The sequence below is a fragment of the Muntiacus reevesi genome, chromosome 6 (genome assembly GCF_963930625.1).
Source record: "Muntiacus reevesi chromosome 6, mMunRee1.1, whole genome shotgun sequence".
Lineage (NCBI taxonomy): Eukaryota > Metazoa > Chordata > Mammalia > Artiodactyla > Cervidae > Muntiacus > Muntiacus reevesi.
In genome coordinates, this window is record NC_089254.1 from 26,016,339 (window position 1) to 26,044,070 (window position 27,732).

The 27,732-nt window shown below is 37.2% G+C and overlaps 1 protein-coding gene across 6 annotated transcripts in view; it reads left to right on the plus strand.

Annotated features, from left to right (window-relative positions):
- Positions 1-27,732, plus strand: part of HDAC9 (histone deacetylase 9) — a 912,538-nt gene that overhangs the window by 726,006 nt on the left and 158,800 nt on the right. For all 6 annotated transcript variants that reach the window (XM_065939945.1, XM_065939948.1, XM_065939946.1 and 3 more), the window contains 4 exons: positions 2,014-2,069; positions 2,314-2,401; positions 7,973-8,092; positions 8,404-8,501. In XM_065939945.1, the coding sequence (XP_065796017.1) occupies positions 2,014-2,069; positions 2,314-2,401; positions 7,973-8,092; positions 8,404-8,501 (362 nt within the window). The remainder of the gene's footprint in view (positions 1-2,013; positions 2,070-2,313; positions 2,402-7,972; positions 8,093-8,403; positions 8,502-27,732) is intronic.

Sequence of the window (27,732 nt, forward strand, 5' to 3'; positions counted from 1 at the left end):
AGGGCAAAAATCCTTTAAGTAGTAATAGGTTACTAATTCAAAGGGTAAATGTTTTGTGAAGGCTCTAAATGTATAGAGGCAGATTATCTTTCAGAAAAACTATAATAAGTTATCTTCCTGCAAACAGCATTTATAAATATGTAGGTACCACCCCATGGAGTAGTTTTAAAAGTTTTATTTCCTAAGTGGAAAAATGGCTTCCTATTGTGATTTTCACCTGCTTTTATTTGATTACTAATTAAGGTGAATATTTTTTCTTATAGATTGTGGGATGTCTTCTTTCTACTGTCTAGTCATGCCCTTCACACATAAAACATAGTATTTTAATTTAATTATAAAAGACCATTAGTATTAACCTAATTATAAAATTTTGCTACATGCTAGTTATATTACCTTATATTATATTTGTTGTTATTTTCACCCTAACTACTGTTTTCCCAATAAAGTATATTGCACATAATCTAATCCTTCATTTTCAGAAGTCATGTAGCACTCTATAGAGTTTCACTCTACAATCTTAAAAGTCGCTCCCTATTGTCTTGTGTTGTTCACTAATAGTTTCTTTTTTGCTAATCTTTTTAGCCACAGAAATAGTGAGTTGCTTAAAAATAAGAATATAGAATATGTTTATCATTATTTCTAGATTTGTAATTGGTATTGTTACTTACTGACTTCTAATTTGTTTCTGGGATTATCATTATGTAGGGGCTTTCCTGGTGGCTCAGGAGGTAAAGAATCTGTGTAAAGTTCAGGAGACCCAGGTTCAATCCTTGAGTCGGGAAGATCCCTTGGAAAAGGGAATGGTTACCCACTCCAATATTCTTGCCTGGAGAATTCCATGGACAGAGAAGCCTGGCCAGTTACAGTCCACGTGGTCCCAAAGAGTCAGACACAACTGAGCGACTAACACAAGGATAACAATAGACCTATCAAAATACGTAGCGAATTAACTCATTGTATGTCAGCTACTATTATGTTCTAGAAAAATTTGTGTATTCTTAAAGCTCGTGGGAATAGATTATTTTTCTTGGGAATATTTTTATGCTTGTAGTAAGATTTGGAAATAAATATCCCTGGGGTATATTAAAATTATTCAAAAATTTTAGGATTGTATATTAAAGAAACATTCTGTTGTGAGCATATTACTTGTGTCATAGTTAAGTGAAAGGTAGTGTGAACCATCTGATAAATGATTTCTTTTTTTCGCGTCAAGTAACCCAACTTTTCTGAGCATGCTGGCTTTGCAAGGATTTATAGTTGCCTGCCTTCATGCTGGAGTTACTTCAGCTTTCCGTGATGCATTCCAGCTAATCTGGAGGTTAAGGCATTCCTTGATCATGGATAGATCTGATTGCTACTCAGCCCTGGAATTCTTTATAAAATTCCAGAATGTGGGCTAGAAATTGACCTAGGGAATCCAATAAAGTTGCAAGTCTTGGCAGTCATCCAAGCTAAATTTATAGACTGGAAGAAATATGGGCTTTCCATTGTTCTTTTTCACCTTTCTGGGGTTTCTTTTGTGTGTATGTGAGTGTGCGAGTGTAAATTTATCATTTTGCTGACACTGGAGTGGAAATAACCATTGAGGGCGTCCAGCTAAAGAATTTTCGCTTTGGATCTTCCCTGGTCTTTCTGAACTTTGACCCAAACCTGCACCAAGAATGAACTTGTTCTCCCTCTCTAGGATGCTGGTGTCATTAAATAAGGACTGGTCCTTGAAAATGAATCACACTAGGATAATAGCTGATATGCCATTTGTCTGCTTGGTACAACTCCCAAACCCCTGTTCTTCCCCTGGCTCTGTGGGAGCCTTCTATCTGAGACACGATCTGAGAAAACATAATCCGTGTATTGTTTCTGTTCATTCTACAAAATGGTATTGGGGCCACGAAAACTTTTTCTGAAGCCTCTTGTTAATTCCACTCTTTTTGTGTGTGCCTGATGCTCTTGGTACATGGAGATCTAAGCAGTCCTCTCCTATCTGATCACTGAAAATCTGTCTTGTTCCTACAGAATGGATTTGCTGTGGTGAGGCCCCCAGGCCATCATGCTGAGGAATCCACAGCCATGTAAGTACCAAGGACTGCTGGCCATCTCCCAGCGCCACGGTTCCTGGCGGTCACCTGCCCCATGCATGTCTCTGAAGCCTCTAATTGTTAGCAGATGGACTGAGAAATCTTGCGAGGTACTCCCAGAAGCAGATTTATGGCTTCAGAGATCATATAGCATTTTAAAAAATGCTCTGAACATTATTTATAATGGTTTTCCTGGCTGATTTGCTTTCTTATTTCTCTGTTCTTCTCTATTCCGCAGGGGGTTCTGCTTTTTTAATTCAGTTGCAATTACCGCCAAATACTTGAGAGACCAACTAAATATAAGCAAGATATTGATTGTAGATCTGGTATGTATTCCTGGCCAGAGCTGCATTTTCAGTGACTCTAGATAAAAGGGACTGAATTTGTATTTCTCTGTTAGGTTGCCTTGTTTTTAGCACTTGCAAACAACTGAAGGGTGTGTTTCCTTTGAATGTGGAAACTCATTAAATTCAGGATTGCAGTTCTGAAACCATAAACATTCACGTTTCACTTTCATGGTGTTAACTGCAATTTAATGAGAAGAAGGCGCAGATCGGGGCAACTTTTATGATCCTTAAATGAATTGATACTTCCACAGTTAAAATAACCCAACAGAACCTGAATTTACTTTTCCCTGCAGAATATAGACTTTAAATAGTCAGATGTGCTGGAAAGAATGTTGTTGCTTTGGTAACCAATTGGCTACTTCCCCTGGTTAGCAATCATGTTGCTTGTTGTGCAACAGTGGTATTATTAAAACAAGTCAGCGTGTCATTTTTTTTTTTTTTTCCCTGAAAAGATCTCAGATCATGTATGCCAGTTTGGGATGACTGCCGGCAGGAACCCTGCGTGATTAAGAGTCAGAGGCATTCGATTAGTCTTGCCTTTTAACATGATGCATTCTTACACAATAAGAGTTATAATTTGTTTAACAAATGGTTTGTTTAAATGCAGATGACACTTGGCATGTTGTCTATAGTAGATTCACGAATAATGAGCTGGAGATCTGCCCCATACAAAAGGACCAGCCCAGGAAAGGGCGAAAGAAACTGACTGGTGATTTATGAGCCCCGTTTTCGGTTTGCCTCCAGTTCACGAGGAGGTGTAATAGGTTGTCTGACAAAGCATAGACAGGAAATGAACCCTGGCATCCAAAGCGAACCTGCTGCATCTGCACTTAATTAATTTTTGCAGGTGATAAAAGATTTAAAGGCAAAATATGTTAGAAGTTTTTTTGAAGTGCAAGGCTTAATAGTCTAAATCTTGTTCATATCTGCACTCATAATTAAATCTTATTGGGAAGCCGTGGCCTTACCGCCTGGTCCTCTGATTCAGTTAGGCAGGCCTGCCAGAGGGTGGGGAGAGAGCAAACAAAGCCCTGTGAAGAAACAGTCAAGTTAAAGTAAAAAAAAAAAAAAAAAAGGAATAAAAGGCTGATAACCATTTCTAGCGTTCCAAAGAAGTGGATCTTTTCCCCCATACTGTACTGTAGCCTTCCTACAAGTTCTTTGGTGCTGAGGGTATTGAAACCCAGCTTTCCCTGTGTTTTCCAAACATGCTGAAGTTTCAGTGTAGGTCATAGTTCAACATTTTAAAGAAGCGTGTTGAAGGCCTAGATATACTACAGCAGTGAGGTCTTAAAATTTTACAAAAACGAGGACATCAGTTCCTATTTTCCCATGTATATACAGAATGACATTTTAAAGAATGAATAATTATTGGCTTACATGATTTATAAGATACTAAATCTTCAAAATAATTTTAATATGCTTCTAAAACACTTAAGTTCTGCTAGAAAGATAAGCTAAAAACTTGAAGAAAGGGCAGCAGATGAAGACCAAGGATTGTGAGGAAAATCTTTCTACACATTCTAAATTTGTCAAAATTATGCAGGAAAGAGATTGGTAAACTGTCACCCTGTCTTTCAGAATTTCTTCGTGTTATTTTCTGAGGACTCTCCACTACTAGGAAGATAATAACTGTTAAGAGCCTCTTTGAAAACACACGTGTGACATCCAGACTCTAGAGCAATGGACTGTACAATAGACATGAAAGCTAAAATGCCTGGATGGTGATGGATGGATATCTTGTGCCTCAGAGGATTTGTGTGTAAAGCTTTGTTTTTGTACCTTCATATAAAATAAAAAGATTTGCGGGATATAATTTGCTATGATTTATAAAATAAGTTGCTTGGTAGCTACCAGGAGTGTCCTGTAAGCTTACTGGCCTTTGATTATGAATTTGCTCCATTATCCCACATAAAGGACGCTGATTTCCCAGCAGGCTGCAGTAGAAGAGAAGGTTTTGTTTCATGTTCTCTAAACATACGAGGTTCTTTCCAAAGGGTTGCCTCTGAGATCACCACCAGCCCGCATATTCTTGCTTTCAAGTCTTCCAGATTCTGCAGCTGCAGGAACACTTTGAGGAAATTCCCCTGTTTCTTCCAGCTGCTGAGAAGGAAGTTTTAAAGTGCCACGTGGCGCTGAGACATCCGTTCTCCCTGGCTGACAGGTCTGTTCTGCAAGTGAGCAGAGGAAAAGTAAAGGTGCTTCAGTGACAAAAGATCTTCATTCCTGCATATCCAAACTCACTGACTTTAGCTAACTGATAGGAACCGCAGCTCCACCAGTTCTTGGGCCAGCAGAAGCCAGAGCCACTCCATTGTTCCAGCAGCTAGATTCATCATTTTTAGATGCCTACTAATTAGAGAGCCAGAGCTCTAATTCACCCTCTATTTGAGCCTGCAGCCAAATTCAGAGACGTTGAATATTTTAGGCAGGGATGATTTCTGGGTTATCTGGGGAGCTTAACCTTCTAGTTTTCCTTTTGGAGAAGGTTCCAAAGACCCTCAGATTGGTGAGGAGAGGGAGCAGGTGCAGTCGCTTTTCAACTTACAAGAGATTGGCCATTGTGTTCAGAGCATGAACCTCTCCTAGGATGTGCCTGCATGACTCAGGTAGCTTTTATGTAATGTGACTTTCAGTTGAAAATAATACATTTTAGGCTATTTTCATTTTTAAAAAGGATGCTTTAAATGTCCTTATATTTTTGGGAATTCAATTTTCAAGCAAGCACCAAACTTGACCCAAGAATTGCCAGTACTAAATAATTTTAAGTAAGAACATTAGTTGATACAATATAATTTATTCAGAGCTATTTTAACATTGTAGTGAAAACATATTGGCTCTAAATCTTTGCATCGAATACATTTTCACAGTATATCTTTAACTAGTAAGCTAGTGGTTTTTTAGTATTTTCCAGCAAATCTTAGATGCAAGATCTGTTTTGAGGCTATGAGTTATTTGGTTCATTTTCTTACTGTAGCAAGTCCTCATCATCACCAATGATTGTCCTATGTTGTTGCTGTGGAGAAAAACTCCTCAGATCATACCTGACCAGTAGGCACTTTGTATGTGTATTTTCAGGGAAAGCTGAAAAAATACTTTTAAGAATATAAGTTGTTGCCCAAAACAAAAGGCACATTTGAATTTACCTATATCTCTAAATGCTTTCTGAATATAAATATGGAGTAAAGAATTATCTATGTATTTTTAGAATGAATTTGTAAATTTTAATGAATAGTATCTGTTGACGCCTTATTGTGCTGTGAGCAAGACTGTATTTCTTATTTTGAAATTTATGCAATGATAAGCACCCAACCTGTTTTTCAAAACAAATGATTTTATATCTAAGACACATTATCTTTTATTTGACTGTCTTAAATAAACCTTTACAACAGCAAGATAATATTTTACTGGTTTTCAAACTGTTGATATGTCTGGGCCCAGAGCACAATTTTTCTTAAAACACTGACTGAAAATTCTATCTTGTAATAGAAACAAAGCTTTCTTTCAGTGTTGTTTTTCAAAATATTTTGTTTGTCCATCCTCTAGATATCCATTAGCAAATTTGAGACATTGTGGGTTAAATTATTTCATTTCTGTTCTCATAAAGGAAAAGTTTTACTATCTCCTCCTTCCTGTCCTTTGAACATCCTGAAATCCAAGATTTAATATTCTTCAATATGCTGTTTTTTCCCCTGATAGGTGTATGCCTTTAGCCAAGACAAGTTTCTGGAAGGATGCCTATCTTCCCCAATATTCTATGATTCCTTAATTGGATATGTGTACTGTATGAAAGAGGGAAGGTATATCAGTGTATATCTGCACTGTGGATGGCAAGGAAACTTCAGGCTTTCATAAATCACCAAATGTATGTTTTGAAAGTGTCTAGTGAGGGAATTCTGGGCTGGAGGTTGAAGTGGAGACAACTTATATAAACCTCAATAACAGGCAATAATGATCAACAGTCTCACTTCATGGTTTTACCAAGAGAATCAAAGAGATAATGAATTTTGTAATTGTAAGTTAATAGCATAGTGGTTATGAGTTTGGCCTTAGGAGTAAGAAGTAGATTCAAGACCTTGTCTTGAAAAATTACTGAAACTCTCCAAGTCTCAGTCTACTTACCTTTTAAATTAGCAATAATACCATATACCTCACATAAATGTCAAATAATCTATGTGAGATGTTTAATATGGTACCTGACTCAAAATTTTTAGGAAACATTGTTGAAAATAGTGTGATTCATACTGATACAAAATAAAGTACAGTGTAAGTTGGTAGTTACAAGTAACCAAAAATTTTTTGTAACAGAACCTGAAACTATATATGTTACACATGTAGCAGTAATACTATATTAAATACAAATATGTAGGTTATTCGCTTTTAAGAGTCATTTATTTTATTTTGTTCAGAAGCTATTTAGGAACCACATTAATTGAGACTCTTAATGCTTGAGGTCTTTTAGTAAGGACATTTAAAAAATGCTATTAGTTTTATTTTTCCCATATCTTGTATCAGTACTAGCATGTTTGTATCATAAGACAATTAGAAAAAAGAACTATTAAGTTTTGTATCATTATTGAATATGAATGCCATAAGAATTTTTTTCATTCATTTTGATGAAACTGACTTTTTTCCTGTGGGAAGGAGGAATGGTGTAGGGAAAGAAAAAAGAGGAGGAAGGAGGCTGGGAAGAGAGCCATAATATAATATTAAAATTAGGCAGATTGGACAAGATCACATAAAGGCCCATGCCGTCGTTCTTTTTTGGCCCAAATGATTTAATAGCTAATGAGCTCATGCTCCTGTGTCTTCGAATCTTGCCGTCACAATTTTACCAAAATAAAGTATGAAGTCCTTTTGCATCTGGCATCTCTTTTGAAGTCATTCTAACTGCTGAGGGACTGCTAACTGAACTGAACGCTTCAAGAAAGCCAATTTACTCAGCTGGTTGCAAAGCCTTTGACCTTAATGGTGGGACTTGGCAAATCAATGCATACACGTATGTTTAGTGTTCTGTCAAGAATTGTGAAAATGCTCTGTAAGCCATAGATCCTTCTGCAGAATACTGGTTTGTAGTTTAAACATTAGTCTTTCTTCAGAGGCCAATGAGGCTAGTTAATTAAGCCTGAGGGGTTATGAACTGTTGGCAGTTAATAAGTCATAAAATTCCTCCATAAAACAGGATGCAAGATTCCATCACTGAAGCAAAGAGTACAAAGGGCCGGTGTATAAATATCTAATTGTACCAAAGGACTGGGCTTTCTCAATGACTGCTCATCTGGAGTCTCCAGGGCATGTTCTCTGTGGTTTCCTGATTTTTAGAAGCCAGTTTAAAAAATGAGTGCATTAAAGGGTAATTTGCCTGAAAGTTCAGGAAGTAAAGGGGGGTGGTGTGGAAGCAAGCTGAACACGGGAAAGAAAGAGGGATACAGAAGACAGAAAATGAGAAGGAGGGTGGGGTAGAAAGACAGGGAACTAGACATCAGGAAAGTTGTCTCCACACAGAGTTAGACGTGACTGTATTTGTCATCTGTTTTCTTTTCCCTGTAGGATGTTCACCATGGAAATGGTACACAGCAAGCCTTTTATGCTGACCCCAACATCCTGTATGTTTCACTGCATCGCTATGATGAAGGGAACTTTTTCCCTGGCAGTGGAGCCCCAAATGAGGTTCGGTTTATTTCTTTAGAGCCCCACTTTTATTTGTATCTTTCAGGTAATTGCATTGCATGATTACCCCTAATTTTCTTGTCCTTTGCTGGTGTTTTAAATTACACGAGATTACTGAATAGTCCCACGGGACCAAGAACCAGCGCAGAACAAGTGCATAACCCAGAGCACTGGTTGTCAAGCAAGGTTGGACTGATTTGACATGTTGTTTGATGTTTATTTCAAGAGCACACATGTGTTTGTTTTCCTGTCTTCTTGCTTCTTCCCTGTGCTCTCCTCTACCCACTGTGGTGTGGTTTTTCTCTTCCTAGGTTGGAACAGGCCTTGGAGAAGGATACAATATAAATATTGCCTGGACAGGTGGCCTTGATCCCCCCATGGGAGATATTGAGTACCTTGAAGCATTCAGGTTGGTGCTTCTTTCTCTCAAAGTGCAAAATTAGAAAACAAATGTCCATTGAAACAACATGAAATGCAAGAGAAATGTAAATTTCTGACCAATGCAGAGTGGTTAACAGAGCCATTGTATCAGAGATCCAAAAAATGTTTGGTTTGGGGGACCTGAATTTTGTTACAAAGACAAGGAATATGAGTATCCAAAAAAGTTACATCAAGACCTAGGTACAGGTATGTTCACTACTGGTCAGGCATGTTCCTCTCATTATGCCAAAAACAAGGGAAAAAAAATTTATTGAGTAATTCTGGAAAACTCTGCCTATTTTAACATATGATGTGATTTAAAATGGACATTAGCATATTGACTGCTCTGGGAGGCCCTTCACTACCTATTTCACTTTTTTGAACAGGCATATCCCAAACTTCATTGGGCTATAGAATTTTTTGCACAGATTTTTGCACATGGCAACTTTTGGCATTCTTAGTTCCAAGGGACGTTGGCTTGGGCAGTCTTATTCCACGCTTGAGTGTCCCATTTCCTTCATAATATGTGTGTTTTCCCTCACATTAGAACACCTGTAGATTAATTGGTTGTTTCCAATTTCTTTAGAAAATGTAGGCAGTAATTAAAGTGTTTATTAATATATACATTTTGCATTATACTTTTTTTTGCCCAAAGAACTTTACAAAGTAGTTGAAACAAGAAATACAACAAATTAAAAGTTTTTGTTTTGGATATAGTTTTTAAGTCATTTATTCTCTGGTATTAAATTTTGTTTCAGTCTTTAGTAAGGTCCCTTTTAAGGAAAAATGTCAGGTTATGTTAATATATCCCTCACTTGCAAGGTTTTAGATTTTAACTTGTTGGTACTGCTGGATTTGAGGTGTTTTGTTTATTTGTAAGCAAACAGTTGCATGATGAGAAATTTTTGACCCATTCTTTTTTTCCTAATTTAACATTTTTATATAAATTACCAAGGGAAAAATCCTGTTGATAATGTATCCTAAATACATAGGAAAAGTTTTTAATCAGTGAAGTTTTGATGGGTTTCTGTGTATTGTTGCAGAAATACACCAATACACAGAAGTTGGTCTTTGTATCATGCATACTTCAATTTTTCATTTGAAAGTCACTTTTCATTTGAAAATAGCCTCAGGAAAAATGATAGGAAATTACTATTTATAAGAATATGCATTAAAATAAATATATTTGTGTTGATATTTGAGGAAAATTCTACTTCTATTTCAGATTTACACTCTGCAAAAATATACACTCATATATCTGTACTATTTATAGAAAAATAGGTGAGATAAGTTTATTTACTTTGACTTGGATTGTCTGTTAAGATATCTTGTGTTTATTAGTAGGAAAACTAAAAATGTACATTAAAAACTATAGGGGTTTCAGTATTATAAATTATTTTTGCCTATATTTGCAACTTAACAAGCACTGTTAATATTTTAAAGAAATTTTAATGGAATAATAGGCTTCTATATTACCTTACGGATGAATTTGTCTGTTTATCAAGTTGACTTGGTAACTTACATGATACATACATTAAGTTCTCAACATTAGTATGTGATTATATTCATTGGTCTGTAACAGAGCTATTAGTTTTTTATTATCTTAATACTATTTGTGGTACTGTACCTTTACATAAGAATAGATCAAGTATTCACAGCATGAAAGGATAATTGCTATTTTGTACTTATTTTCCCATGACAAAGTTAACAGTAGATGAGTTGTTGTTTTTTTAAAAAGCCCCTTTGAACACAACAATTTCATTAATAAGTGTTGTTCAGTTGCTAAGTTATCTCTGACTCTTTATGACCCTGTGGACTGCACAACAGGGGGACAGGCTTCCCTGTCCTTCACTCTGTCCCAGAGTTTGCTCAAACTCATGTCCATTGAATCATTGATGCCATCCAACCATCTCATTCTCTGTCACCCCATTTTCCTCTTACCCTCATTCTTTTTCAGCCTCAGGGTCTTTTCCAGAGTTGACTCTTTGCATCAGGTGGCCAAAATTATTGGAGTGTCAGCTTCAGCTTCAGTCCTTCCAATGGATAATCAGGGTTGATTTCCTTTAGGATTGACTGGTTTGATATTAAGTGTACATTTTTGATTTTTGATTGAAATGGTGATTGAATCAAGTGCTTCTAAAAGCATCTGAATATCCTGATGACAGCACCTTCCCTTTGCCTGGAATGTGAACACTTTATTTTAGCAAACTTCTCTGAACTTCCCAGTGTGGTTACCATATCCAGGCTTAATTAGAGGAGAGGCCACATTATTTAGCTCTGCTACAGAAATGTAAAATTGTGACTTTGATGTTTATAGTTATTTAAGAACCAGATTTAATCCATAATAAGTCTATTAATTTTGAACTATACCATTTCTGCTTGCTGCTGAATTTGTATAACTAGAAATACTTGTAAACTGTCCTTGGAGGACTTAAGAAACTAAGTCCTTAATTCAAAAAATATTCATTGAACACATAGTATATGCCAGGGACAGTGATGAGCACTTGGAATTTAGAGCTGATATGCTCTTAGGGAACGTAATAAAAGTGGTACTTACTGTTCTAGAGAATAGATGTCCTTAGACATAGGATAAAATGATGAATTGTTTCTGAAAGGTTCCGGGAAGCTTTCAAGTATTATTCCACTTGTGTTTTCAAAATGAGTGGTAGTTTTCAAGGGGTAAAAGAATCGGACTAAGAGGATTCATACTAGCCAGAGAGAATAGGTTGTGAAAGCGTGGAGTTATGAAATGATCTTGTTCTGTGGCCTCGAACATGAGGGTGAGGTTGCATGGCAGGTGTGCAGGTCATACTTCATAAAGGCTTTTGCAGGCAAAGAGTGCCCATCTGTCTCTCTCTCTCTCTCATCTGTCTATCTATTTATCTATATATATATTCCTTTCTAATTTGGGGCACTAGTGTGGCCTCCAGATACATTTTAGTGTAGTGTGATAAGCATATCCTTCTTAATATAATCCATTTTCTAAGTATTGAAAGTGAAGAGCTTTCTGACATATGTGTGTAGATGTGAAATAAAGAAGTAGGGAGGAAATAAATGGTGTCTTTTCTTCTTTCTAAAGTTTTAATTGTTTCTGGACTGTGATAAGTATCTTTGGAAGAAAAGCCTGTCTCTCTGAAACTCCGTCTATGATAGAGTATAAGATAGCTGCTTATTTTACCAGCCGGAATCTCCATACATATTGCCTTTGTGGTCTCTATTGTGTATTGTTTTTTTCTGTGGCAAAAAGAAAATTGCAGACAAATTGAACATTTTCTTTTTTGCTCTAAGTTTTCAAGATAGTTTTAAAAATGTAATAGAATATTTAACATTTCATATCTGGTTCAGATAGCCAGTATTTCTTCTATGCAGTTATTAATATCATTCATCTCTGAATAATTGTAGGATGTGGGAGGAGCAGAGGATGACACAGGATGAGATGGTTTGATGGCATCACTGACTCAATGGACATGAATCTGAGTAGACTCTGGGAGTTGGTGATGATCAGGGATGCCTGCCGTGCTGCAGTCCACAGGGTTGCAAAGAGTTGGGCACAGCTGAGCAACGGAACTGAGGAACTGAACTGATGCTTCAGATTTCTCACAAGTGTTAAAAATCTTCAGTAATATCAAGTATCTTTTATGTTCAGCTAAAGTACATTTCTAAAGTTATTTTTTATTAAATAATTATGGGTATTTATATTAAGATCTTACATGGCAGGTTCTCGATTATAGATTTTATGGACATCATGGCTGTGTCTTATGGAAGGGCTGTGATGTGACTCTAAAATCTGTAGTCTTTCTATCCCACCACACTGCTGCTCTTTTCTGTTGCTCCTAAGTTAAAAGACAAAGGTATGATAAAGCGTAGTGAACTTATACTGTAATATAAGACCTCCTCCCCATGACCTGAATACAAATCCCTAGTACACAGCATGGCAAAGAAGAGCTATTCAGTAATTCTGTCTGAATAAATCAATTAATAGATAAATAATTCAGAAAAGAAGGCAGAATGATACACTACAGTAGAAGCATTGGAAACCCCTGAGAGAACTGCATGAAATCTAACTATCTCTTGGTCCCTCAAGGAGTATGCTTTATAAGAACTCTGAACACCCATTCATTTGCTTATAACAATTTCAAATGTCTTCTCTTTGTTCAACAAATATTTTCTGAATGCCTGCTTATCAACTTCTGTTCCAGTCACTTCAAAAGACTGTTGGAATAGTTCTTTCTTATGCATAATCACTAAATGAGCACAGTACACATTTTTTTTCTAAAAATTAATTCTTTAAGAATTATGTAAATGTTAAAGTGATTATCTGTATAAGACCATTTATTTATTTTCATACAATATTATTAACATAAGTTACAGGTGCACAGTATAGTGATTCGCAACTTTAAATGTTATACTCTATAGTTATTACAAAATGGTGGCTGTGTTCCCTATGTTTTATGGTATATCCATGTAACTTACTCTGTATATAATAATTAAGTGAAGTGAGTGAAAGTCGCTCAGTCATGTCTGACTCTTTGTGATCCCATGGGCTGTCCATGGAATTCTCCAGGCCAGAATACTGGAGTGGGTAACTTCCCAACCCAGAGATAGAACCCAGGTCTCCCACATTGCAGGCGGATTCTTTACCAACTGAGCTATCAGGGAAGCCCTGTATATAATAATTAGTACCTCTTAATTCCCTACCTCTAAAATGCCCCCCTTCCCTCTGTCTCCTGGTAACCACTAGTTTGTTCTCTGTGAGTTTGCTTCTTTTTGGTTATATTCACTAGTTTATTGTGTTTTTAGATTCCACATATAAGTGATGTCATACAATATTTGTCTTTCTTTGTCAGACATATTTCACCTAGCATAATGTTCTTCAGGTCCATCCATATTGCTGCAAATCACAAACTTTATTCTTTTCTAACTCCTATTCCATTGCGTACATATACCACATCTTTATTCCTTCATCGATTGATGGGCGCTTCCATTGCTTCCATATCTTGGCAGTGTAAATAATGTTGCTATGAACACTGGGGTGCCTATATCTTTTTGAAATAGTGTTTTGGGATTTTTTGGCTATATACCCGTGAGTGAAATTTCTGGGTCATATGGTGTATGTATGTATGCTTGCATGCTCAGTCATTTTTGACCCTTTGCAACCACCAGGCTTCTCTGTCCATGGCATTTTCTTGGCAAGAATTCTGGAATGGCTTGCCATTTCCTTCTCCAGGATAGCTCCCTGACCCAGGGATCAAACCTGTATCTCCTGCATTGCGGGCAGATTTCTTTACTGCTAAGCCAGCAGGGAAACCTGGGTCATAAGATAATCATAGTTTTAATTTTTTGAGAAACTTTCATAATGTGTTCCACAGTGGATGAACCAATTTATATTCCAGCAGTGCAGGAGCGTTCCCTTTGCTCCACATTCTTGCCCACATTTGTTACTTGTGCTCTTTCAAATGACAGGCGTTCTGACAAGTGTGAGGTGATACTCATTTCAGTTTTGATTTGCATTTCTCTGATGATTAGCAATGTTGAGCATCTTTCCACGCTCATGGTCTGTTGGCCATCTTAATTTCCTCTTTGGAAAAATATCTACTCAGTTCTTCTGCCCATTTTTTAACCAGGTTATTTGGGTTTTTGATGTTGAATTGTATGAACTATATATATGTGTGTGTGTGTATATATGTGTGTGTGTGTGTGTGTGTGTGTGTGTGTATATATATATATATATATATATAGGATATTAACCCCTTATTGGTCATATCATTTGCAAATATTTTCTCCCATTCAGTTAGTTTTCTGTTCATTTTGTCAGAGGTTTTCTTTGTTGTGCAAAAGTTTTTAAGTTTAATTAGGTCCCTTTTGCTTATTTTGTTTTTATTTCCTTTGCTTTAGGAGATATATCTAAAAAATTGTTATGATTTATGTCTCAGCATATTATACTTATGTTTTCCTCTGGGAGTTTTGCGGTTTCTCATCTTACATTTAGGTCTTTAGTCCATTTTCAACTTATTTTTGTAAATGGTGTTAGAGGCTCTTCTGATCCTCATTCTTTTATATGTAGTTGTCTAGTCTTCCCAGCACTGCTTATTGAAGAGACTGTCCTTTCCCCTTTGTGTATTCTTGCCTCCTTTGTCGTGTTATGGATAAATAGATTGTAAGTGTGTGGGTTTATTTCTGGTCTGTCTGTCCTGTTCTGTTGTCTGTCTTACTGTGCCAGTGCCATACTGTTTTGTTTACTGTAGCTTTTAGTATAGTCTGAAGTCAGGGAGAGTGAATCTTTCAGCTATGTTCTGTTGCAGGTTTGTTTTTTTTTTTTTAATATGTTCAGGCTCTTTTGTATTTCCATACAAATTTGAACTCTTTTTTTCTTGTTCTATGAGAAATGCCATTGGTATTTTGATAGAAATTGCATTGACTTTGTAGATTACCTAACATAGTATGGTGATTTTAACAATATTAGTAGTTTGTGCATAGTGGGCAAGAGATAATATGTATCTCACACTTCTAATTGAATCTAGTGAGAAGACATCTACACGTGTTTAAAAAAACTGAGTAGCAATTACTGATGTAGAAGAAAAAGTCCTTCAAACTATGTATATTTTACTGGATATTGGATAGATAAATAAACGAATGAATGAGTAAATGGATGATGGTTTCCGTGTGGATTTTTAATTGCAAAAAATAAATACAGGCCCTTTACATTTAGAAGGTATTGATGAAATAGCAGATGTCTCATTTGGCACCCACTGAAGATGAACTAAGAGAGTAACTTAGATCTATTGATTTGGGTTCCTTAGATGCAAACTTAAAAAGTTGTGATTTTTAAAAAATTACATATCTCCAAGCCAATGCGTTTATACTCTGTAGCTACCGTAGTTAATATTTGTTAATGGTAAGAATTTCCAAGTATAAAAGGTCTATAAACATCAAGTTTTCAGGCATGTTTACCTTTGGGGGAAAACTGCTTCCCAGGATGATTCTGCTTCACCAGATTGTCAGAATGCTAACTGAAAATGAGGAAATGAGCGAGTTACGTAATCTAGAAAATACATATTGAGTATGTGTTGTTATTTTTATTGTAAAGTTCAGTTCAGTTGCTCAGTCTTCTCCAACTCTTTGTGACCCCAGGAAGTGCAGCACTCCAGCTTCCCTGTCCATCACCAACTCCCAGAGCTTGCTCAAACACATCACATGTCCATCGAGTTGGTGATGCCAGCCAACCATCTCATCCTCTGTCGTCCCCTTCACTTCCTGCTTTCAATCTTTCCCAACATCAGGGACTTTTCCAATGAGTCAGTTTTTCACATCAGGTGGCCAAACTATTGGAGTTTCAGCTACAACGTCAGTCCTTCCAGTGAACATTCAGGACTGATTTCCCTTAGGATGGACTGATTGGATCTCCTTGCAGTCCAAGGGACTCTCAAGAACTCTTCTCCAACACCACAGTCAAAAGCATCAATTCTTTGGTGCTCACCTTTCTTTATAGTTCAACTCTCAAATCCATACATGACTATTGGAGAAGCCATAGCCTTGACTAGACACACCTTTGTTGGAAAAATAATGTGTCAGCTTTTTAATATGCTGTCAAGGTTGGTCATAACTTTTCTTTCAAGGACCAAGTGTCTTTTAATTTCATGGCTGCAATCACCGTCTGCAGTGATTTTGGAGCCCAAGAAAATAAAGTCTGTCACTGTTTCCATTGTTTCCCCATCTATTTGCCATGAAATGATGGGACCGGATGCCATGATCTTAGTTTTCTGAATGTTGAGTTTTAAGCCAGCTATTTCACCCTTCTCTATCACTTTCATCAAGAGGTTCTTCTTTACTTTTTTCCATAAGGGTGGTGTCAAATGCTGAGGTTGTTGATATTTCTCCCAGCAATCTTGATTGCAGCTTGTCCTTCATCCAGCCTGGCATTTCGCATGATGTATTCTGCATATCTTTTCATTGGCTTATGAAGTGTCTCTATTTAGTAAAAATATTTTTGTGTTTGCAAATATCAATTGAGTTCAGTCTCTCAGTCGTGTCCGACTCTTTGCGACCCCATGAATTGCAGCATGCCAGGCCTCCCTGTCCATCACCAACTCCTGGAGTCCCCTCAAACCCATGTCCATTGAGTTGGTGATGCCATCTAACCATCTCATCCTCTGTCATCCCCTCTCCTCCTGCCCTCAATCTTTCCCAGCATCACAGTCTTTTCAAATGAGTTAGCACTTCGCATCAGGTGGCCAAAGTATTGGAGTTTCAGCTTCAACATCAGTCCTTCCAGTGAACACCCAGGACTGATCTCCTTTAGGATGGACTGGTTGGATCTCCTTGCAGTCCAAGGGACTCTCAAGACTCTTCTCCAACACCACAGTTCAAAAGCATCAATTTTTCGGCACTCAGCTTTCTTTATAGCCCAACTCTCAACATCCATACATGACCACTGGGAAGAACCATAGACTTGACTATACAGACCTTTGTTGGCAAAGTAATGTCTCTGCTTTTTAATATGCTGTCTAGGTTAGTCATAAATTTCCTTCCAAGGAGTAAGCATCGTTTTAATTTCATGGCTGCAATCACCATCTGCAGTGATTTTGGAGCCCAGAAAAATAAAGTCAGCCACTGTTTCCCCATCTATTTGCCATGAAGTGATGGGACTGGATGCCATGATCTTAGTTTTCTGAATGTTGAGCTTTAAGCCAACTTTTTCACTCTCCTGTTTCACTTTTATCAAGAGGCTCTTTAGTTCTTCTTCACTTTCTGCCAAAAGGGTGATGTCATCTGCATATCTGAGGTTATTGATATTTCTCCTGGAAATCTTGATTCCAGCTTGTGCTTTCTCCAGTCCAGCGTTTCTCATGATGTACTCTGCATATAGGTTAAATAAACAGGGTGACAATTAGAGATACAAAGGGAACATTTCATGCAAAGATGGGCACAATAAAGGACAGAAATGGTAGGGACCTAACAGAAGCAGGGATCTAACAGAAGCAGGGGATATTAGGAAGAGTTGGCAAGAATACCCAGAAGAACTATACAAAAAAGAGCTTCATGACCCAGATAGTCACGATGGTGTGATCACTAACCTTAGCCAGACATCCTGCAATGTTAAGTCAAGTGGGCCTTAGGAAGCATCACTATGAACAAAGCTAGTGGAGGTGATGGAATTCCAGTTGAACTGTTTCAAATCCTAAGAGATGATGCTGTGAAAGTCCTGCACTCAATGTGCCAGCAAACTTGGAAAACTCATATGTGGCCACAGGACTGGAAATGGTCAGTTTTCATTCCAATCCCAAAGAAAGGCAATGCCAAAGAATGCTCAAACTACCGCACAATTGCACTCATTTCACACGCTAGTAAAGTAATGTTCAAAATTCTCCAAGCCAGGCTTCAGCAATACGTGAACCATGAACTTCCAGATGTTCAGGCTGGTTTTAGAAAAGGCAGAGAAACAAGAGATCAAATTGCCAACATCCGCTGGATCATTGAAAAAGCAAGAGAGTTCTGGAAAATCATCTACTTCTGCTTTATTGACTATGCCAAAGCCTTTGACTGTGTGAATCACAACAAACTGTGGAAAATTCTGAAAGGGATGGGAATACCAGACCACCTGACCTGCCTCTTGAGAAACTTGTATGCAGGTCATGAAGCAACAGTTAGAACTGGACATGGAACAACAGACTGATTCCAAGTAGGAAAAGGAGTATGTCAAGGTTGTATATTGTCTCCCTGCTTATTTATTTGCAAATATAACCTTTGGTAAAACACTTTGACCAAATAACCAATAGAATGTTTAAAAAATAGCATATTTGTTACACAGTCAAAACCGCTGAAATCAGGTGAGCATATACGAAGAGTCTAAACAGCCTGTTTGCACCAGTTTGCTTTAGTGATATAAGCAAATTTAAAATCCATTAATACAAAATTGTGATTTGAAACTTGACTAGATAGCATATCTATTCTCAGTTCATCAGTCACATTGTCAGTTCTGTTCCAGATGCAGCATCTTTAACATAGAGCTTACTATGATTTCTTCCCCTTTTGTGGCAAAAATAGAAAAATATGCATTTAACTTGAGAGCAGAAAATTGAGCCCTTAGTTGTCATATTCACAGAGCAGCTATTCCTCAGACAACTAGTTAGCACAACTAGTGGTTGAATTTACCATGGAATGATAGTAGGTCATTTGGGGCAGGGCATATAAATAAGTACAATATTTTATTTTCCCTTATTTTATCAAACACAACATTACTGCTCTAACTAGTTTTAGAGCACTGACTTCTAAATGGTCTTGTCATATGCAGAGACTAAAAGTTAGAGTTTGCTTAATTCTGAGAAATGAGAGTATCTTAGTAAATATTTCTGTCCTCTTCTGTTGGTAATGCCAACTAAGTACATATTGTTATTGTTCTTATTTTTATCATATTTTAGTGAAGTTATTGCTGAGAGAATGAAAAAGAAAACTATTATAAGGTAACATAATGATAATAACATAGTAACATAGAACATTCATTGAGGACTTAATATTTGTCAGTTGCTTATTTCTTTTCAGCTTTACAGGTTGTTGAATTAAGTGCTGCCAGTTTCCAAATGGGGACACCAAGTCCCCTTTGAATTTTGGTAGGTTTCGTGATGTCACATAGCTGGTTAATGGTGATCAGGGATTGGGTGTCAAAAAGTGTGAGTATAAAGACAGTACTTCTTGGCCCTAAGCTAAAAACCATAATTCCTCTGTCAAGCTTCCCTGATAGCTCAGTTAGTAAAGAATCTGCCTGCAATGCCAGAGACCTGGGCTGGATCCCTGGGTTGGGAAGATCCCCTGGAGAAGGGAAAGGCTACTCACTCCAGTATTCTGGTCTGGAGAATTCCAGGGACTGTGTAGTCTGTGGGGTTGCAAAGAGTTGAACATAACTGAGCAACTTTCACTTTCACTTCCTCTGTTAAGAGTAGGGGTTACAGAACAATAATAAAGTGAGAAATTCTTTACCAATGCATTTTAGTCTATCCAGCGTTTATCTTTCACATCTAAATTGGTAATACTATTTTAAAGTTGAGAATAATTCCTAGATTCTCACTACCCTTGTATCATAACTAATTCCAAACCACTTCTCTCTGTGCCTTTCCTCATGTCCACACTAAGAGTCTATCAAATAAAACTCATTTAGTTTTTCTTCTTTTTGATACCCAGACTATTTACACTGGAGAATGTATTTTTTCCTTTTTTATTAAAATATTTTTTCATTATTTACATATTTAGACTTTTTTGAAATTGGTATGTGATTGAACTTGAGAAAACCCAAATTAAATTTTAATAGATGGATAAATGAACACTTAGATCCAACTTTGAAATAAAAAATGATTTGTTGTCATCTAAAAATCATAATACTGGAGAATTGATTTGGGGCCTTATTTTGTCTATAAGAACTGTGGTTGATTGCTTCCCAGTCTTCAAATGGATTTTCAATTGCTAATGACAACCAAATATATTATGCTCATGATAGTATGTATTTTCCCAAGGATGTTGAAGACATTTTGGGAAAGAGGGTGGAATTTCTTGAAACAATTTGCCAATATGAAATACTGTACATATCAAATTGGCCCTACTACCATCTTTCCCAGACCATTTATCATAGCTCACAAATCAAGCCCACATTTTCCTTTTCTGAAAGACTTGGCTAATAAAGAAGATGTGGACTTCAAATCTGAACTTGTCAGTCAATCTTGGGAACAAAGCAGTAATGATTTTCATCTATTGATATTTTATTTCAATGAAGAGCAATACATACGAAATTACTGTTGGAGTGACCTACAGTTTTATTCATTGTCCAGATTCTGTTCTTTATATTATGCATGTAGAACTGTTTCAAGAAGTTTTATCAGAACAGGTCAGAAGAAAAAGATCCATAGGAATAAATTTTAGAAAGCTGTCAGCTGTATCTGTTCTTTAGTTTCAGCAGTAAGTATAGTTTAAGAACATTTTTCCTCTTTCATCTGTGCAACATATTGTACCAATTTTCATCAAAAAATTACAATTTCTATAGGTGTGTGTCTCTAGATACCCTTAGAATTTTGCTCTTTGACCTTGGGAGTAAATTGATCTTATGCACACCTGTCTTCCTTGGGAAACTTGCAAACTTCATTTTTGAGTTGAGCATCAAAGAGATATGATATTATTAGACAGTATAGAACTTGAAAAGTCCAGAAAGTATCTTGAAGTGCTTGAAGTTTTGAAATGTGAATTGTATTCTCTTTTGTGAAGAACTATTTAAAATAGTTCAAATGCAAGATAGTTTTTCTTATTATTTTAAAAGATGAGCTGTAAAAATTTTAAGACAACATTTTCCCTTCTGACTTAGAACAGTTTTAAATCCAGAAATTTCCAGGAATTTGTGTAAAAATTATACAGTTTTCCAACTAATAAGGACTAATTAAGAGAGTAGCTATATTCTATTAACTTTCCCCTAGCACATCTCTCTAAGAAAGAAAGTAATTTGCGTGACTGGAAACAATTTGTTTTTATTTTCAAGATGGAACAGTGGATTACAAAACCCTTGCCTTGCACAAAATCCTCCCAACATATGTGTAATACTCAGAGATATCAGGAAATGAAAGCTTTCCATGAAATATTATTGTGAAGCTTTTTAGACCAGAAATAGCAGATCTTTTGTACTGTCAAGCAGCTCAGATCAAGTCATCAGCTTAAATCATCTCATCTAGTAATGACAGACTTGGTATGCAGTTAATTACAATATGACATAGCCAGAATGGAAGGTAAATATAATTAATGAACTGTGAAATCACACTTTTTATTTTCACAGATTTAGTGAATATTTTAAGATTATGCCTCATTTACTGGTAAGATAAAGCCAAATAAAAGTTACTTATTTCAATGAACTGAACTTATTTTATTTATTGAACTATATTTATTTTATTATTTATTAACTAAATTTCAATACCTTTTGTTCTTCATGTGTTTTCTTTTAAGTGAATAATTTGCCTTTATTTCCATGGTTTTACACCTAAAGTTTACCAAAGCTAAATTTATTGAGAGGACAAATGATGTGAGAAAAGAAATAGAGCTTTTGTTGTAGTGTACCATAAATATGAATTTTTATTCCCTTTTTTGAATTAGATAGATACAATGTTTACTAATAGAAATTTACTGTCTAACTTTTCCAAGCAGAAGAGTCCACTTTGGGAAACATCTGTTCATTAGAAAGTCTGTGTAAATATTACCCTTGAGGTGCAGGACTGAAGTTTACATAATTTTCTTATAGGCATGACTCGTAGATAGTAGTCCAGGTCTTTGTATGACATCAGATATCTGAATGATAGATACAGTTTTCCATATTTCATCCCAGTGATTTGATGTCATGTAGATGAAGCTTATAAATCAACATTCGTTCCTATAAGTGTAGACATTTAAACTCCTCTGGCAACTCTATAAAAGGTTGAGGATGTGCCCTTGTATATTTCACAAATATGTCTGTCTTTCTTATGGGCACTGTGGTCTTGGATATTTGTTGTCTTAACATGTTCTACACCAGGGAGCAATATTGTTATTGTGAAGCTAGATGGAGAGCAGCAGACTTCTGGACTGAGTAAATTCTGATGGGAAAGGCTCAGCAAAGAAATATTCTTGCCATTATAATTCATATTTTGTAATTTAATAAGTGACTGGGAGAGGAATTCCCTGGCTGTTCAGTGGTTAGAACTGTGCACTTCCACTGCAGGGGGCACAGGTTTGATCCTTAGTCAAGGAACTAAGATCTTGCAAGCCATGCAGTGTGGCCAAGAAGAAAAAAAAAAAGGTGAGGGGCATGGGAGGAGGGGCAGATGAATGACTGAGTCACCTTTCAGTCTTAGCAGAATTTTAAATCCATCTGTCTGTCAGCTTGGGCATATTTTGCATACCAAAACAGGTGCAGAAATAGCCATCAAGAAAATAACCTCAATGTATTAAAGATATATATTATTGTTGTTGAAAACAGAATATTGATTCACTGAGGATGTATATTTTTTGTTGGTTCCTAACTCCTTGAAATTAAAGCAATAATTGGAGTTACTGAATTTCAGAAACAAATCAGCATTTTTATTCAAACAGTAGTCAGAGGCAACAATATGAAGAGGAGTTTATTTACAATCCAGAGCAAGAATGAAGCTGGCACAGATTTATAATTTAAAAGTTTTATAGCCCAAAGAAAGCTTGATGACTTGATCCTCTCTTCTTTCAGTTTCAGAAAAAGTTTCTTCAAGTTGCTGCATTGAGCCTCTGACTTTGCTTTGTGTACCCAAGTCTTCTCTCTTTTACAGGTTTCTGATACTGTCCCTTCCCTTTTATATTCCAGAACTTCTAAATTGAAAATACATTTGCAGAAATTATAGAGTGATGCCTTTCTCTCCAGTAAATATAATTATTCCAAGTGTGACTCAGCAGGTGAAAGAGGCAGGGACCGAAATAAAATCTGGGGCATGTCATGTTTTAATTGATTTAGTTTAAAGTTATTTGATTAAATTGTAAATTACTTTTTTTTTTTTTTTAAATTGTAAATTACTTAGAAAACTGAAGTCTGTCAGAAGCTTAATATATTCTTTAGTTATTTGAGGATATGACAGTTGATACAAATCAAATGTAGGATCCAAATGGAAAATATTTAATTATGAAAGAACGATCAGTCACCTGTTGTTACAGTTTGTTGTTGTTGTTGATTAGTTGCTAAGTCATGTCTGACTCTTTTGCGATCCCGTGGACTGTAGTCCACCAGGCTCCTCTGTCCGTGGGATTTCCCAGGCAAGAACAGGAGTAGCTGCCATTTCCTCCTCCAGGGGCTCCTCCTGACCCGGGGATGGAGCCCACATTCCCTGCACTGGCAGGCCGATTATCTACTGCTGAACCACCAGGGAAGCCCCGCCTGTTAGCTCACTAGTGCCAGTTTTTTGAAAGGAAGCAAATTAGCATATTGTATGTCTTCTAAAAAAAAGCAGTGTTATGTCTAATATAGATATATAGGCATAATGTTTGACACAGTTCTCTAAACATGCTTTTGAAAAAATTAGGATGTAAGCAGATCATCCTACTGTCAGAGCCAAACGCAAAATCCTGTACCAAGTTTGAAGGGCTTGTTAGGCCCACTTTAAAATTTTGTTGTTTTATAATAACTTTGGAAAAGTGTATTGTTCCTTGTAAAATACCCACATGTTCTCCTTTGGAATGGCTCCAGACTATAACTGAACCATGAGGTTGCCCCCTGTTGCTTTATGTATTGTTTAATTGTCTGCCTTTGGTGGATGTTTTTATTAAAAGCCTGTTATTTAGGATAAGACCAAAGTGTCATTTTAAGAACAGCAGAAGCAGAATCGCTCCATCCCATAGCTGTTTTTCATAGGTGTGTTAGTGAACGCTGGATGCAGCTAATGAGCCTGCCAACATTTTTTTTTCTTGTAATACTTCAAAAAGAGCAACAACAACAACAAACAAAACCCCAGATTTTTTATTTTCCTCCCATAAAACATGACTGCACTGCCCAGAAGAGCTGTGAGTTTGCATGGCTGTACCCAGGCCAGAAGGGACGAGAGGAGTCTGTCTGCTCTGCGTGCTCACCCACTGCTCTGCCTATGTGTCGGTCCAGGAGGAGCCAGGCCAGAGTTGCGTGCACTTTGGTGCACAGGGCCAGGTCATGCCCGAGGAGCTTTAGCGGGCAGGGAGTTCATGTGTCAGGAGGGCAGGGCGGGCTTCCTGGGGTGTTCACCACCCATGTCTGCTATAGTCACAGCTCTAAAGTAAATTCTCAACGTCCTCTCCCTTCCCACAATCCAGTTGCAAGATAAGTATCATTCTGAAGTTCTCAGATCACTCTGAATATAAATTAGGTCTGGAAAAAATGTTTAACTTAATGATCCTAATTCTAAATGTTCTCCCTGAATATTTTCTTCTCTGAAGTGGCATCATCATATCACTCACTGACTTCTCAGAAGTGGGCTCTGGAAAGAATTCAGTGTTCTCTAGCAGGTCCTTGCCACAAAGAGCAAGCAAGAATTCGATTAGTCTTCTTCCTAAGCCAGTCTTCATGACTGTGACCCACCCTCAGGCAAAAAAAAAAAAAGCACAACAATTTGGAGACAGGGTACCTTGATACCATTTCTAGGACTTAAATGATCTCATTAAATTCCAATGCTAGATATCATGTTGACATTTGAGGAAATATGATTATTGACAAGATGTAAGCCTGTTATACACTATATCACTTCAAAAGGAGAAGGGCCATTAGGCCATAATTACATCAGAAACAGTATACACATTTGGCTGGTTTATAAACTGTCACTTTCAGAAGTACCAAGACATATAAAAGTCTCCAAAGGTTCCATTATGGCCCTATTTCCAACAGTATTCTCTGACAAACTAAATAAATTACTGCATGTATTGGACCTTTGAGGCTTGGGGCAAAGAATGGAAAAATTATTTACAAAAGCTTGAAAATATTTAATCACTAAGGCAGGAGGACAACGGTGTTTTAATTAGCAGGTCCTCGGGCCATTGGCTGACTGGAGGCTTTCTCAAACAACCACACAAATGCACTGAATAGCTGTTTGCCAGCCTTAGGGTCAGGCCTGAGATGAAACAGATAAGATAATTGGCTCTAATGAAATCCAGAAGGCCTTGGCTTTCTTGTTTGAGCTTGGATTTGAAAAGTGCGTGTGGAAGTGAGGCTTAATTCAAACCAGAACTGAGCTAGGCCCGTTTCTCAGTGACTTTGATATTGTTTGAAGTTCTAAAAGTGTTCGCCACACCACTAGCCTGCTGGGCTGGGCCTCCCTGGTACCCTTAATTACTAAGCTTTATTGCTGACTTTACTACACAGGAAAGGGGCCATTATATGTTCCATCAACATCAGCTCTTCTCAGATTGGAGGAAAGGGCAGGGTTAAAGGCCACTGTAGGAAGGCAGAAACTTCACTTTGAGGTAGTCAGATCGTTTACCAGTGTTGGGTTTCACCGTTATGCGCATACATTCCTTACAACACAGAAGCCCGATTTCCATTTTTTAAACAAGTGATTACTTTTCAAAACATTTTTGTTTGTGCCTGTTTTTTGCAGAGAGAACATTTATTTTTAGGAGCTGATATGGTTGCACCTGATATATTGGAGGGGAAAAAAAAAAAAAACAGCCACACTCCCCAATTAATCATCCCACCAGAAAAGTCTGGGTAGATTCTGTAATAATGAGGATTATTATTAATGCCCCTTTGAAGTGGAAATAAGTGAGGAACCCTCCTATGGTGTGAAAGTTGTTTTGACACCCTGAGGAATAAAGTCCCCTCAGGAGACTCTACAAAATTAAACCCCAGCTTCTAGAGTCTGTCACAAAGGGGTGAGACAAAAGTGCTCTCAACCTAGTTCGAAGCCAAGAAGCAGAAATTAGGTGGTCTCCCTCTTAGGGGTTGGCTGCAGAGTCCCCAAGGCGTCTGTCCTCTCCAAGCTCGCTGCTGCTCTGTAGCTTTTGGTCTATTTGGTAAAGATGTATTGTGCATCTTAACAAACTAAGAATTATTCAACCCTTAGCCCTCTGTGATAGGGGGAATCTGGTCATGCTAGAAAGCCAAAGGACATGGAGTTCAGGCCTGCTTCCTGTCCTTCTTATCACCTCTTGGGTAGGAAAGGCATGAGTGATACCATCTGAGTTGGCTCTTTCTGAAATAAAAACTTCACTGTTTTTCCATTATTTATCTTAGTTTGACATGAATGAGTTCTGATCTCATGCATGATCCTGGGGACCATTCAGCCGGTGCTCCTGTCTGTGTGTTCTTATACACAGGCTGGACTGGACACTCACTCTCCACACAGGTGATGTGTCTGGGCCTCCGTAACCATATGGAGAGTCCAGGGAAATTAGTATTGAGAAGACAGGACTGTGAGCCTTCACTTCCTAACCTCCTAAGAGAAATGAAGGAGACCTTGACAGACTTTTCTTGTCAGTGATGAACATGATGTCAATTCAGATCAAAGGGAGAAGAGTCTTAGGGTATTCAGCTAATTCAAAATGTGTGTTTTTATTAAGCAGTGTTACTGACTGAATGCTTTTGTCCTCCCACACCCCCCAAATTCATGTGGATGCTCTACACCCCAGCCCCTTGTGATGGTATTTAGAGATAGGCCCTTTGGGGAAGTAATTAGGATTAAATGAGGTCTTGAGACCAGGGCCCTGGTCTGATGAGATTAGTGTCTTTATAAGAAGAGACACCATAGGATTTTCTCTCTCCCCCTGGATGCACCACTGAGGAAAGGTGCTCCCTGTGAGCTCTTGGCGAGATGGTGGCCATCTGCAAGCCAGAGAGAGAACTCTCAACAGAATGCAACCGAGATGGCACCCTGACCTCAGACTTTCAGGCTCCAAAATTGTGAGAACTTAAGTTGTTGCTGTTTAAACCACTCAGTCTATGGTATTTTGTTACGGTGGCCGAGGTAGAGTACTACAGGCCCCACAAGGATCTGGGGAAACAGTCCAATAATGGCTCTAAATTTGAGGCATCAGCAAAAGTATTTTCCACACTACTTTCTGCTAAAACTGTATACAGAGGACATTGATAAGCGCTTCTCACCAATAAGTAATGTCATTTGCTAAAATATCTCCTCTTGATGACTTGCAAAAGCATATTAAAGACTTTTAGAATTGCACTAGTAAGAAAATCTTAGATTATTTAGCACATTGTTTCTTCAAATTACTTGAACATGAAATTCTCCACTCCCCCAGTTTCTTCCCCCACACCCAAATAACTGTAAATATTACAGAAACTAGCATTCCACAGAACATAGTGTGAGAAATCCTGATATACAGAGAACAAATTTAGCTGGCATGTTAGACAGTTCATTGTTAGTTAAATAAACGTGAGCATAGAAAAGTAAGTATATCAATGCTTTAGATTCAAGCAATCTAATAAAAATAACTGCAATATATTGCATAATATACAATAAAATATCTTATTATCAGATACACTGAGCACTTGGGTGAGCCATATTCTAGACTGTCTTCTCCATTTCCTCTTGGTTGCTTCCAGATGGTTCTTAGATAACACATGGTTATAAGGACAAAGAAGGAAGGAGAAACATAAGATCAACAAGAGAGGAAAAAGGGAAAAGAGGGTCAGTTTCCTTTGATATCACTACTAAATCATCCAGTGAATTTTCTTAGGGTAACGTTACTGCCATTCAAAATTATAGCAAATTGGTGATATTTTA